Source organism: Sphaeramia orbicularis, chromosome 22, assembly GCF_902148855.1.
Source record: "Sphaeramia orbicularis chromosome 22, fSphaOr1.1, whole genome shotgun sequence".
Lineage (NCBI taxonomy): Eukaryota > Metazoa > Chordata > Actinopteri > Kurtiformes > Apogonidae > Sphaeramia > Sphaeramia orbicularis.
In genome coordinates this window covers 18,629,705-18,643,634 of record NC_043978.1, presented here as the reverse complement: position 1 = coordinate 18,643,634, position 13,930 = coordinate 18,629,705, and the positions used below count along the sequence as shown (strand labels likewise).

The 13,930-nt window shown below is 37.4% G+C and overlaps 1 protein-coding gene across 1 annotated transcript in view; it reads right to left on the bottom strand.

The window, feature by feature from the left end:
- Positions 1 to 1,164: 1,164 nt before the first annotated feature.
- Positions 1,165 to 13,930, bottom strand: part of trmt61a (tRNA methyltransferase 61A) — a 33,519-nt gene continuing 20,753 nt past the window's right edge. Inside the window, exon 4 of the mRNA XM_030127509.1 lies at positions 1,165 to 2,047. Coding sequence (XP_029983369.1) covers positions 1,749 to 2,047 — 299 coding nt within the window. The 3' untranslated portion in view covers positions 1,165 to 1,748. The remainder of the gene's footprint in view (positions 2,048 to 13,930) is intronic.

The window sequence follows — 13,930 nt, the reverse complement described above, 5'->3', positions numbered from 1 at the left end:
AACTGGTCATTCACTGTCTTTCAATCCCTGCTTCAAAAAATTGTAAATTTTGCTTCCCCACCCTGTAACTTAATGTCAATTAATGTCAAATCAATATTTCTTTAGTCTAAAGTTTATTTTTTCTTCCCGAGTTTAGATTTGAAGAAACCAGATGTTATGTGTTGCTTATATTAGATACTATTTTGGAGAAGTCTAGAGGCAGAACAATTGTAAGGAAAAAACAAGTTGTTCCAGGCACAACAAACCCCACCCCTCACACATATTGTAGCTTATTTTAGCATCGATCCAGCTGATGTCCTCATGTCTATGCGTGTGCTGATGTCAGCATATTAATTATGTATGTGCCAAGTTTCAGGTAAACTGAAACAAAATTGATGTTTTTATAGACATTTGAAATTTCGCCCATTATAAGTAAATGGGAGAAAAAAAAAGATTTAAAAAATTCATAAAAATCTTAACTTTGACCTACTTTTCCCAAAATGTAGCCACATCTATTCTGGGTCACTGGCAGTCTACAAACCCAATTTGGTAGGAATTCAACCAATAGTTTTGCTGCTAGAGTGTTAACAAACCGAACCAAAAACAATACCCCTTGAATCCCCTTCAGGGGGCGGGGTAAAAAAATGCACCTGTAAATGCAAGCGTAGATGAGAATGTAGGGAAAATTAATCCCAAAGACAAAGAAAAGGATGCAGTGATAGTAAAATCTTTCTTTACAGCATTTTAGTTTTTTTTATCCTGTCTTAACAAATAAATCTTCATTATAAACATAATGAATATTAGCAAATAGCAGCTGAAACCAGTGTTCAACTGATACATCGGAGCATTCATTATTGCACAATGAAATGATAATATTGAAGTATTTGTGTAAAAGTGCGGACATTCATGTACTGGGATCCTCAAACAGTGTAAATAAGCTTTTAAAATGACCTGTTGTATCTAAGAATGCAAGTCATTGTACATTATTTTCCATATATCAGATAGTTAAAGGTCTAATAGGCCTGTTTCCTTCTGTTAAACTGTTAGTGTTTGTTCATTTTAATCGTCTGTTAGGTCTAAATCCCAGTCAACACAGTTTATCAGGAGAATAAATCTCTAATAAACAGTTAAAAACACAGATCTTCCACACAGTGTTATAATAAAAATCAGATTAATGTGGACTTAAATGCAGAACATTTTATTTTTTTTTTAGAACTAATGCATATGCAAACACTTTTTTCTGTGTAGCCCTTAAGGAACCACTTTAAAAAGATGATTAAATTAAAGCCGACTTTTCCCCCTGACTGATCTGGAACAGGACCGGTTCTGCTCAGGGGAACATGTTTAATTATCGGACAAGGGATTAACGTCTGTCACTTCTTCTTCTTCAGTGTTCGGGGCCAAGAAACAAACAAAACAACACCCTTATTGTATTCATGTGGATACAAAAGCGCAAAATAACAAAAAAAACTATCTTTCCTGTACGAATTAAAACAGATTTTTTATAAAAATGTGAGGCGATAAATCAGATTATGTTAAAATTAAACCTCTCCAGATTTGATTTACTCGCTCGATTCAAGCAGTGAAACTGTGCCAAGTGACAGGAGGACAGAATTGTGTAAGACTGAACTGTAAATCCTCTTGGTGCGGCGCTGCCAACCGGGACCTGGCGCAACCTGGTACCTGCTGGATTTCCTCGGCCTCATTCCTCTGCAGGTCTCAGGGAAAAGGCACAGATTACAACTCATGTCCTGCTGATGAAATGAGGCTTAGGTTCTGGGTTTGGTGGCGAAGGTGAGGTATCCCGTGTGTCCGGGTATTTCTCGCGGCGGTGTGGTGGTTTTGATGGTGACTGAGGCGCTGTTCGGAGCTTTCGAGTCGGCGTCGGGCGGCGCCGGGGCTGAAGGGTCGGGGCCGAAGTCGGGCAGCGGCAGGGAGACGGTTCGGACGTCGTGGACTCGCAGCAAGACCTCCAAAGTGCTGATCTCCTCGAAGCCCTGGTCCGCCAGAGCCTCGCATGTCCTCTGGACCTGTTCGATGCACGGGGAGAACGAACACAGCCGCCCGCCTGAGGGAAACACAACATACACGTAAACGTACAGCGACAAAAACAACAACGACCAGGCCGCGATAAACTCTCAGACCCAGCATGCATCTGTAGGAGACGAGTTTCACAGCTGTACTTTAAAAAAAAAAAAAAGCAAAAGAACCCCCAAAAACAGTCCCCTGCAAAAGACTTTCCACTAGAAAAAAAAAATGCATCTGAAAACACTGTTACATTATACTGTTTCCAATCAAGACAATTATTTAATGTAAAAAAGCCAAAACTTTGACTTTCCTGGGTCTCAGGAGGATAAATAACCTTCACAACAGGAGGGTCAAACTCATTTTAGTTCAGGAGCCACATTCAGCCCAGTGGGATCTAAACCAGTACATAATAACATCATACTCTATGAATAATAACTCCAAAATCTTTAGTGCAAAAAAGTCAATTGCAATTTTAACAGTATTTATTTTATAATATTAATATATTTAGTATTTATTTACACGTGTACATTACAACTTACAGATCATACAGGGTGGGGAAGCAAAATTTACAATGAACATTTAGTTGTTTTTTCTCAGCAGGCACTACGTCAATTGTTTTGAAACCAAACATATATTGATGTCATAATCATACCTAACACTATTATCCATACCTTTTCAGAAACTTTTGCCCATATGAGTAATCAGGAAAGCAAACGTCAAAGAGTGTGTGATTTGCTGAATGCACTCGTCACACCGAAGGAGATTTCAAAAATAGTTGGAGTGTCCATAAAGACTGTTTAGAATGTAAAGAAGAGAATGACTATGAGCAAAACTATTACGAGAAAGTCTGGAAGATACTATTAAAGAAGAATGGGAGAAGTTGTCACCCGAATATTTGAGGAACACTTGGGCAAGTTTCAGGAAGCGTGTGAAGGCAGTTATTGAGAAAGAAGGAGGACACATAGAATAAAAACATTTTCTATGTCAATTTTCTTGTGGCAAATAAATTCTCATGACTTTCAGTAAACTAATTGGTCATACACTGTCTTTCAATCCCTGCCTCAAAATATTGTAAATTTTGCTTCCCCACCCTGTAGTGGATCTAAAAATACACAAAACATTTAGTAACAGGCAAAATATAATTAAAATTCAATGTATTTTTCTTAAGAAACTTCAAAGAGATTAGTTGCATTTTTCTGTGAAAGGATAGTTGATTTTCCTTTTTTCACACTAAAAAGAAAAAAAAAAAGAGTCGATCATAATTTTTGGTTATTATTATTGGTTATTATTTTATTGGTCCGACCCACTTGAGATCAGACTGGGCTGAATGCTGCCTCTGAACTAAAACCACACCCTTGACTGTTACTTTGCATGGTCCAGATCGGACCTTTTGGGCGGCCGGTTTTGGGCCGCGGGCCATGTGTTTGACACCCCTGCTTTACAAAGTTTGAACCAGGAAACACAGCTTCATCTTAGGACAATAAATAATAGAAAATATACACTGGTACACAATGTTTGGACAATTTAAGACCTTCTAAAACCATTATGAAAGGAGTTTAAAACCTATTTCCAGAGCTGGGTCGATGAGGACAAACACTTAAGTAGAGTTTCCAGGTATTTGTACTTTACCCGAGTAATGATGTTTCACTTTTACTCCATGGATTTTACACTAATATGCAGTTTCTACTCCTCACATGGTCAAAAACAGTTTTGTTTTAATGCAGTTTAGGAACAAATATTGATTATTTTTCTTAATAAGAGGAAATTAAAGAAAAAACTAAATGAAATGATGAATGAAACATTGGAAAGGTGACAAATGAAGTAACATGAAAATTACATGAAGATGATAATGTCCCAGATGAAAAACAAAAATTAAATTTTCATGATTGGACTTAATATTTGACAAGTGATATGACAGAAATACATTAAACGATATGAGACTTTTTCATCAATATCAATACTTATAACTTTGTAATAATAACTAATAACTTTGTATTAACGATTACAATGTTAATGTAACATTTAGTTCTTTTTCTTTTTAGAATAAACCATTTATCCTTTTTAATTTCTTGACCTGTAGAAGGGAATGAATGTCCATTAAAAGAAAAATTTTTGTGATCACTGGTATTTCATTGATGAAAATCTGCATTTTAACAGGATACATCAATGTTCATCTCCTTTAATACCTATGATACTGGTGCCAAAGTATATTTTTATTAAGTTTAATCATTATGTTCGATGACTAGTTTTAATCTAAATCATTAACTGCCTGCAATTTTACTCTTTTTTGCCCCAAACATCTATTACATTTGTATATATTATTATATATATGAGTTATGCTCAGGTAAATAAATTATGTTTTTAATCATTTAAGCTCATTTCTTTATAGTGAAATCTTCAGTTTCCTCTAAAACTAAACTAAACTGGTCAGAAACAACATCGTACTCAGATTCACCTGATAAAAATATGAATAACTACAAATAGCTGCAGGTTACTTTGACCATAGACATAAAAACATTTCAATAATGTGTAAAACAATTCCACTGTGTGTGTTTTCTCTGTCACAAATACACTCTATACTCTGGCTACAATACACTCCTACTAATAATACTTTGTTTTTCTTACTCCTAAAAGCCTTTTCAGGGCGTATTCTCTTCCTAACAAAGCAGCGTGCCGTCGGTGGATCATAATAAACACAGATCACCTCCGGCTTCGGCCTCTCGACTCTGGATGAAACCCATGGTGATCACAGCAGGAGGCGGAGCTACGAGACGAGAAGACGGTCACCTGATCTGAGCGACGGGACTCGACCAGAGAAACACCTACGACCTCAACATCCAACACTAAGCTCAACGTACTGTGAAAACTAGTGCATTGATGCCACTTTAATACACACATGAACCTTTTAACCACAAACATACACTTAAAAAGCAGTTTTATCCTTAAAAGGTATGAGCTTTTTTAACACTTTTCCCCTTCAGATGTGTTATAAAACAAAATAAACATACTTATAGTTCATGCATGATGCATTTTCCTCTCACAAAAAATTAAATAACATCAGTAAAAACAGTAGAGCTGCACAAATAATCCAACCTAAATCACAATATCAGCCTGTGCAATTAAATAATCGCAAAAAACTCTGATTTAAAGGCGCAGATTTTGGAAGATTTAGGGCGACGGAATAACAGAAATGGAAAACAATGTTTGGGGATAATTTCTTTTACTGCCTTGGATTTTTTCATCTTCTTTTACGAATAATTTAATCCACAAACATCTGGTTTCTTCAACATTTACACCGAAACAAAAGTCATACCATACTTTAAAACTGAAAAGAAAGTGATTTGCTGTTTTTCATGATAATTATTGATGTTGACCGATACAACAATTTTTAAAATTTTATTTCTCTTCTCAGAATAACACTTTAATGGAAATAAATTAATTTCCCTCTTAAATAGTAGGTACTGTTCCAGAAGAGGATGATGTTTTAATCTGTATTTCATATTATCATAAACTAAAGCAGGTGATTATACATTTTCTCATATTTTTATTGTAATAAAATAAATGGATGAGGCTGTTTGTTCAACTTTTAATGATCAATTTTTTCCCATTTTCTTGGACAATACTGTTTGTAGGATGAGCTCATTATTGGCATTTCCATGATTTAGTGACAACCCCCCCCCCCCCTCAAAGTACTTAAGGAGAAAATGGGCTTTGAGTCCTGACTCAGCAATAAACTTAAGAAGTCAGGAAATTAAATGAGTGATAATAGTGATAAAATAATGTTGGTAACCAAATGCCTGTCTGTCTGGCTGTCTGTCTGTCTGTCAATCTGATGTAAGTAATAATAATGATAATATATGATGAAAATAATGATAATCAAGTAATTGTTAGATTATAAGATAACTAAAAGCACTTAAAAAGACACTAGTCAGCACTTCACAGACATGTTAAGAAAAGTTTTGAGTTTGGTTTAATTTGGTTTATAATAAGACATAAGTCTAAGGTCATTGTTTCACTGCTAAAAAAAACGTTATTTATCTATTTTCATCCATCCATCCATCCATCGTTCTCGACCCCTCTGGCCACGCCTATTTAGGAGACAGGAAGTGAATCGGTTCATATTATTGAAAAATAAGAGGATCTTTGGTTTCACATAAAAAGGTTAAACAATGTCATAAAACAGTGATGAGGAAAGAAATTCAGGTTTGGATAGTAGTGTTTGTAGATGGAATTCATTGCGGCTGGTGTTCTGTCTTTCTATAGGATTCAATGTAAAAAAAACAAAACAAAACAAAAAATAGAGTATTTAAGATCACCTGATTGGTTCTTTAACCCCGAGACTCATGAAAACACAGAACCAGTGTCTTCTTCCTGCTGCTTCTTCAATCTAATAAACTCCTCCACTGTGTCTTACTACAGATGATTCAAGATGCTTCAGATTGCAATCGTTCCTGCAGCCATAAACACAACTCAATGGTCGCCTGGCAACGGACACCCAGGGCGGGGCTGGGCTGATGTGTACACCAGAGGATATAAATACAGCCTCTGTGTCAAAGTTTACCACTGCAGCTCGCTGTCTCACACACACGCACGCACACACACATGCACACACACACGCACACACACACACACGCACCATTATAAAGCCCAGGGTTTGTCTTTATTACGTCTGACCATCTCAGGGAAGGAAAAACCCAGAGAGCTGCAAACCGGGCTGCACGCCAAAACGCCACAAGAATTACAACACGGACAGGAGGGGGAGAAGGGAGGGGACTGGGAACCCGGGGCCCCGTGTTTTACGCTCTGCGGTGCAGTGAAGCAGCTCCCCGCATCCTGAGAACTGATCCATGTGGACAAATGAAAAGAATTTGGCTGGGGGTGATTCGTCTGGTTTGTGATCGGTTAAAAGTTTCAGTGGAAAAATTCCCCCATCGCCGTACGTACGTTACACAACTTCAGACTCCCTCCACTTGGAACTGGGTAATTCTTCTATCTCACAGCCTTAGTTTGTAGTAGTAGAGCTCAGCTTGGCCTCAGTTCTCTGGAGAAACCCCTCCAGTCTGAGCAGTGGGAAGTAAATCAAGTCTATCCTTATGGAGGCAGACGGAGCCACTGCTGCATAACCCTGTATGGTCATGAGGCTGCGTCGACAATGGAGGACTGGCTGCACTCTGTTTATCTGTATTTCTGTGTGTGTGTGTGTGTGTCTGTGTGTGTGTGCATGCAAGTCAACAGCTCATGACAGGAACATGCAGCGTTGGCACCATAAAAGGGAGTCTGAGAGGAGGTGGGAAAGCAGCATCCTCACTCCTCCTGCATTCCGCTTCAAAAGGTTAAACAAAACTAACTCTTTTATCAGTACGGCTTATATAATAATAATGGTCTGATGTAGGGCTGGGTGATATGGAAAAAAAATCCTATCGCGATAATTTTTTTCATATCAAATGATATTGATATGTATCACAATTTAAATCAAATCACTATTTTTGTCCAGCTTAAATATTCCGTTACTCATAAGTTAGTCATGAGAACATCCTAAGTAGGGATGAGAAATGATAAGAATTTAACGATTCTGATTCCGTTATCAATCCGATTCCTTATCGATTCTCATTGGGTGTGGTAATCAAAGAGTACAAACGGGTGTGTTTGCATTAACTGTCTTTTATATTTCCATCTCCGCACAAAAAAAATATAACATATACAATATGTACAAATAATAATAACAGATGACACCGGGCGCAGTTTGGGGGGGTGGGGGCACCGTGCAGTGAAAGTGTAACTAAAGACGCTTTACTAATTCTTCTATTGCTGCATTTCTACTACGTGGAACTGGTTTGACTCAGCTCGTCTCCCGTTGTTGTATACCTCATTTCCTTTCCCCTACCTTCGGAAACTTATATTTTGAGGGGGTACGACGTTTGTTGCCCGCACCGGAACCAGAATCGGGCCCGGATGATGGCCTGGTGTTCACTCTGCCGCTACATTCACAAGCGTCGCTAAGTAGCGTATCAAATACATGACATTCCTGTACATGAATCACATGCTGTGGACAAATGTTTGAGCATATTGGAGGGATTCCACCCTTTGAAGAAATGGAAATTTTGCCAGTGTTACAAGTGGACCTGGTGTTGTCTTTTTGGACCGTTTCTGCCTCTGCCTTGGCTATGTCCTGACCAAAACAATGCAGCGTATGTGTGACATCATCACGCATGCACAACAAAGGCGGAATGGATAAGCAGAATCGTTAAGCAGGCAGGCAAACGATTCCAAGAAATCGAGCTACTGGGATCCGGTTCTGGATTCCCATCCCTAATCAGAAGGTTATTTTTGATTTAAATATGATTTATTTTCTGCCAGAGGTTGAACATGACAGATGTGCTGAAGAACATTACACAACTGTTTCAGATGAATGAAACCAGTACACACATTTAAAACTAAACTAAAAGTCTGACCAGCAGGCAAAAGCTTTTAACACAAATAAAACAGACCATCTTCATGAAAACAACGCCAGGGGTATATACGTGGGGGTGTGTTCCTTAACTGCTATAACTGGCATAAAACTGAAAGTGAAACTTAAGGAAAGGTGAGTGTTTGCGTTCTTCACATCAGCTACATGTATTTGTTTGGTACACCTCCGTATTGTATTGAAGGCCCTGAACCGAAACAGTTCACACCCTACTTTTCAGTAACCCGGTCGCACCAGTTCTCGGTCACAATTTCTCCAGAGTAAACACTCATTACCTCCCGCTGCAGCCCAGACATTCGTATGTGTGCTGCAGCTGCTCTTACGCCTGTGCTGTGTGCATCAACCTAATTTGCCGTGGCTCTAGCATTTGTTCAGTGCAATTTTTTCAGTGTGTTGCTACTTAATTATGACTGGCTGTTCTTATGTCTGTCAAAACATGGACAAATGAATTCTAAATGAAATTGTATCGAGCATGTCTCATACTTCTATCAAGGAAAAGTTATTTTGCGATATATATCGTTTTATCGCCTAGCCCTAGTCTTATGCATCACTTATTAACAAGTATACAGAACTTTTGGACTGGCTATTTTAAGACATTGTCTTCTATAATAGACGTGCGTTTAGAACTCTTCCCTTTGATCGCCATCTTTGGGACCCCAGCTGAGTCGACTAGTCCGAGTTCCATACAAAGAGAGATCATCGCCTTTACATCATTACTGGCCATCTTCTTCTACAATGGAAATCTTCTGAACCTCCCTCACTATCTCAGTAGATTAAGGACACAGTATCTTTTCTTAAACTGGAAGAAATCTAATATACAACGAGGGGATGTACTGACAAGTTCTTTCAGAAGTGGCATTCATTTTTGGAAGTTTTTGCTAATTTGAGAGTCCTGCGTGACTAGGTGCTGTTGTTAAGATTGTCGAATATTATGGTGAATAATGTATGTATATGATTGAACCAGGGTGTGTGTGGGGTGGGACGTAGTTGTTTTTTCTTTTTTTTGTTTTTGTTTTTTTTTTCTCTTTTTCTTTCCCTCTGTTTGTGTTTCTTAATGCTCTAAATTTAAAAATTAGTAAAGATATCTGGAAAAAAACAACAAAAAACAATTATATACTGGGACAACATGAAGACAGTTTAGCTTCCAGTTTATCCATTATTCTAGAGGTCAACCCTATAGTGGATTGTTAAAAAACAAAAACAAAAGGAAAAACAAAACAAAAAAAAAAACAGGGAAAATCCTAAAACTGCAGTGCTTGACAGGTTTTTGGACACTAAAATACCAGTATGAACATATTGTATAACTCAAGTGGACACGACTCCTACTCTCATCTATGTAGCAAATTCAACCTATAAACAAAGGATTTTGTCACTAATGGGTGTTTTCAGACAGGTAGGGGGGTTAAATACATGATTGACAGCTGCAATTACCAATGGCTGTTTAGATTCCATCAGATGTGACTCTACAGCTCTACTCCGTGGCCCAATTCCAGTCATCGCCATAAACCATGATCACTAAACCTTCACAGACTTTGCTGATGTCAGCTGGTTTGCGTCTGAGAGGCGGCACGGGCCCTAAATGGAATGAAACAAATGGGAAGGTGCTTTAACCCTTATAGATGGAACCATCCGCCGCCAACCAAGACCATCTGCTGATCTAAGATGAACTTATGAACCACTAATCTTAAAGCCCGACAATAATACAACACTAATAATAGGTCTAATACGTGTAAATAATTCAATTAAAATGCATTTCTTCACGTTTTCATGGTCATCAAATATGACCCATTTGAACGTTCAGAGGCTCTGTAGTGAACGTGGAAACACTTTCATCTTCTGCTACATTAAATCACAAGTAAAACCCATGGAGGTGGATCAATGACAGTGGTTGAAGATGCTTCTTTTGCTTCACTTTTCTTTGTTCTGATATAATACCCTGAATTTACACTAACGTCTATATAGTCACATGTTCACTCAGAGAATAGACTCTAAAACAGTTCTGCTGGTGTATAAGTATGTCCATGGTCTAGCATCAAAGTACATCTGTGACATGTTGGTCCCATTTGAACCATCTCGGACCCTGAGAACCTCAGAGACAGGCCTTCTGCTGGTGCCCAGAGTAGGGACTAAACACAGTGAAGCTGCGTTTCAGTTCCATGCAGCTAAACTCTGAAACAGTCTTTCTGATGATGTGACACAGGCCTCTACTCTGACAATGTTTCAGTCCAGGCTGAAAATGGCTCTGTTTCTCTGTTTAGAAAGGTTTCATTTAATTCCTGCCTCTGTCACTGGGGTATAAAGATGCTAGGAATCCCTCTTCACTATTTTATTCTATTTTATTTTATTTTATTTTATTTTAGGGGAAGCCTCTGTGAGTTACTCCTCTAAACCACAGAATGAAAGACGTTCCAAAAAACAGAAGTGAAATCTGCAGCTACACAAGCTGTTGTCCAAATTGTCACATCCATCAGAATTAGATGCCTCTGAGTTTATCAGTTCCTATTATTGATGGCGCCGTCTCTCTCTGACATGTAGTCAAACTTATGTCTAAGCAGCTGGAAACTGTCAACGAGAAGGAGCCGTGGTTTGGAAAGAGAAAACATCCAATATATGGCTTCATTTCATGAAGACAGATGACAAGGGTTACAAGTTAGAGTTGAAACACCAGTGTTACACTGAAACATGTTTCCCAAAATGGATTTAAATTCCAGGAACAGCAATAAATTTGTCTTAACTCTCTTTCCTACTTCTGTGACACATCTTGTAACCTTCAGCTCCTGCACATGTAGAGTCACTGTAACTGAATTAAACTATTTTTACATCATCAGTGATTTTATTAAAGACAAACTGATCAGAAAGATGACAACATTTCAAAAAGACAAGTCACTTTTGGTCAAATTTATTGCATGCGAGTCTTTAGTTTGACTCATCTCTCATTGGTTCACATAAACCTTTATAGAAAGCTTAAGTCCAGCCCTTTCCACTGTGCATGGGGCAGAACTCTGCAAAAAATATGAACGCATCAAAGGAAAGGAATAATTTTTTGATCCCGTTTGAAATATGCCGTCATTTACAGATACAATGTTTGCTACTTTAAAATATAATTTTACAAGTCAAGAAAGTCTAAGTTGTAAAGCTGCTGAAGTATCAGACTGAAACAATACGTAACTAGAAAAGCACTCAGAGAGTGCAGACCTCCACCAAGGCAAATCAGCCCCCCCCCCCCCAAATCACCACTAAAATGTAATCATTTGTTCCTTGTGCCAGTATCAACATTCCCTGAAAATTTCATCAAAAAAAAAGCCAGTTCCAAGTCTGCAAATCTCTTTACAACTGTTATCGGTTGTTTATTTGATTCAAAATTAATGACTGAATTACAGATTACACCCTGTATTCTCAAGTTTCTCTGACAAAAGCGACAGTAATCATTCACCAAAGTTTCGACTCGACCACCACCACACGCCATGGTGGAAACATGCTGAGGTTTGTTGACATAAAGGATCTGCTCATTGCATAATTACATCACATTTGTCTTATCTATGATTGGTTTACTCGGCGTCTGTTAGTCCCACCTTCATATTTGGATTCAAGCCTTGTGATTCCAGACAGTTTTCTCTGAGAAATTGAGAAAGACGGACGGCTGGCCAGGTTATGAATGTATAGAACAGGGGTGTCAAACTTATATGTAGCCCAATATCATCTGAAATGGGCCGGACCAGTAGAATTCTATCATAAGAACCTATAAATAATAACGACCCTAAAGTTTACTCTTTGATTTAGAGTGGAAAACATTAAAATTACTTGGCAAAAATGTTTAAATCTACAAACTATCCTTTAAAAAATGAGAATAACATAAACAACCTGAAATTTCTTAAGAAACATAAGTGAAATTTTAACAATATTATGACTCAATTTATCATCTACACGTGCATTACAACTTACAACTCACAGTGGATCGACAAATACACAAAATATTTAGTAACAGGCAGTATATTGTTAAAGTTGCACCTCTCTTTAAGACATTTCAGGTTTAGGGGGTGTTAGAAGATATCAGTTCTGCAATATATCACGACATTTCATTTCACAATACTGTATCAATATTAAAAAGTACTGTATCGATATTTTTAGGTATTTACTCAAATGCGGATATGGTGGAGGTTCATTTTTGTTTTTCTTTATTGTTTATATCTTATTCATTATTATTTAACACTGTTTTATTAAATAATGGTTATTTGAAGCATCCTAAAAGCACTTTTTACTGTCTGAGAGAGGTAGATGTTAGTTCCTTTGTTTGGATTGCACAAAAATAATGTTACGATGTTAGTTATGAACTAATAGAATATGACAATTTGAGCAGGATCTTAATCTAAATTAATTATCATGTCTGTAAAACGTAATTTAAGCTTTAACACCGGAAAATTTTGTGATATAGCATTAGATCCTGTTGTGATCAAATAATAATGTGTTTAGTATTTGTTGCTTATTTCTGGTGTAATTCCATTCTTCCAGGAAATAATTCATCATTTTTAAAAAAGAAACTAACCAAAAATTGCCTTTTTAACAGTATCATGATATATCGTGATATATCGTATCGTGACCCCAGTATTGTGATTTGTATCGTATTGCCAGATTCTTGCCAAGACACACCCCTATTCAGTAGGGCTGCACGATTTTGGCAAAAAAAAAATCCCGATTTTTTCCTCTAAAAATTCGATTTTCGATTTTGATTTCGATTTTTGGGTAAAACTACAAAAGACAACAGAAGTCAGCATGTCGTTTTCGTGAGCACCCAAGAATGCAAGGCACTGCTCTGACCTCAGATCTGTGATGGTATCACGTGATGAACCGAAAGAAGTTTATTTTTTCTTAATTAAATCTTTATTGAATGAAGTAGAGTATACAAACAATGTATACAACAAGAAAATAACATAAGTTTGCCAGGGGGATTACACTATAATACAATGCCCAAATCAGAGCAAATACTTATGTTTTTTATACCTTTTTTATACCTGCCTTTTTGTTTCAAAATTTATCTAACAGCTTTTAAATAAAGTTCAACATCTTTCAAAAAATAAATAATATTTGGTTTTGTGTTACAGAACTTACATTTGTGAATGAAAAATTTAGCAAGTAAGAGGACTAAATTAATTATTAAAAGCAAATATTTATTTATTTATTATTATTATTATTATTGTTATTATTATTATTATTAAAAAAAAATTTCTGGGTATCTGGGCCCACAGAAGTGATACCAATATAAGTCAGTGACAGGCATCAGTCGTGCGTGTGTGCGTGGACCACGTTAATATGAGTGATCCACATGCGGTTCTATTTAAACTGGGGGATCTGCGTGGAACAGACCGACCCAGGACACGCTGGAGGGATTATATCTGTGGAGCTGGTGGATGTGTGTGGGCACAGGGCTGTCTGGGCTCCTCTGCTGAGGCTGATGACCCC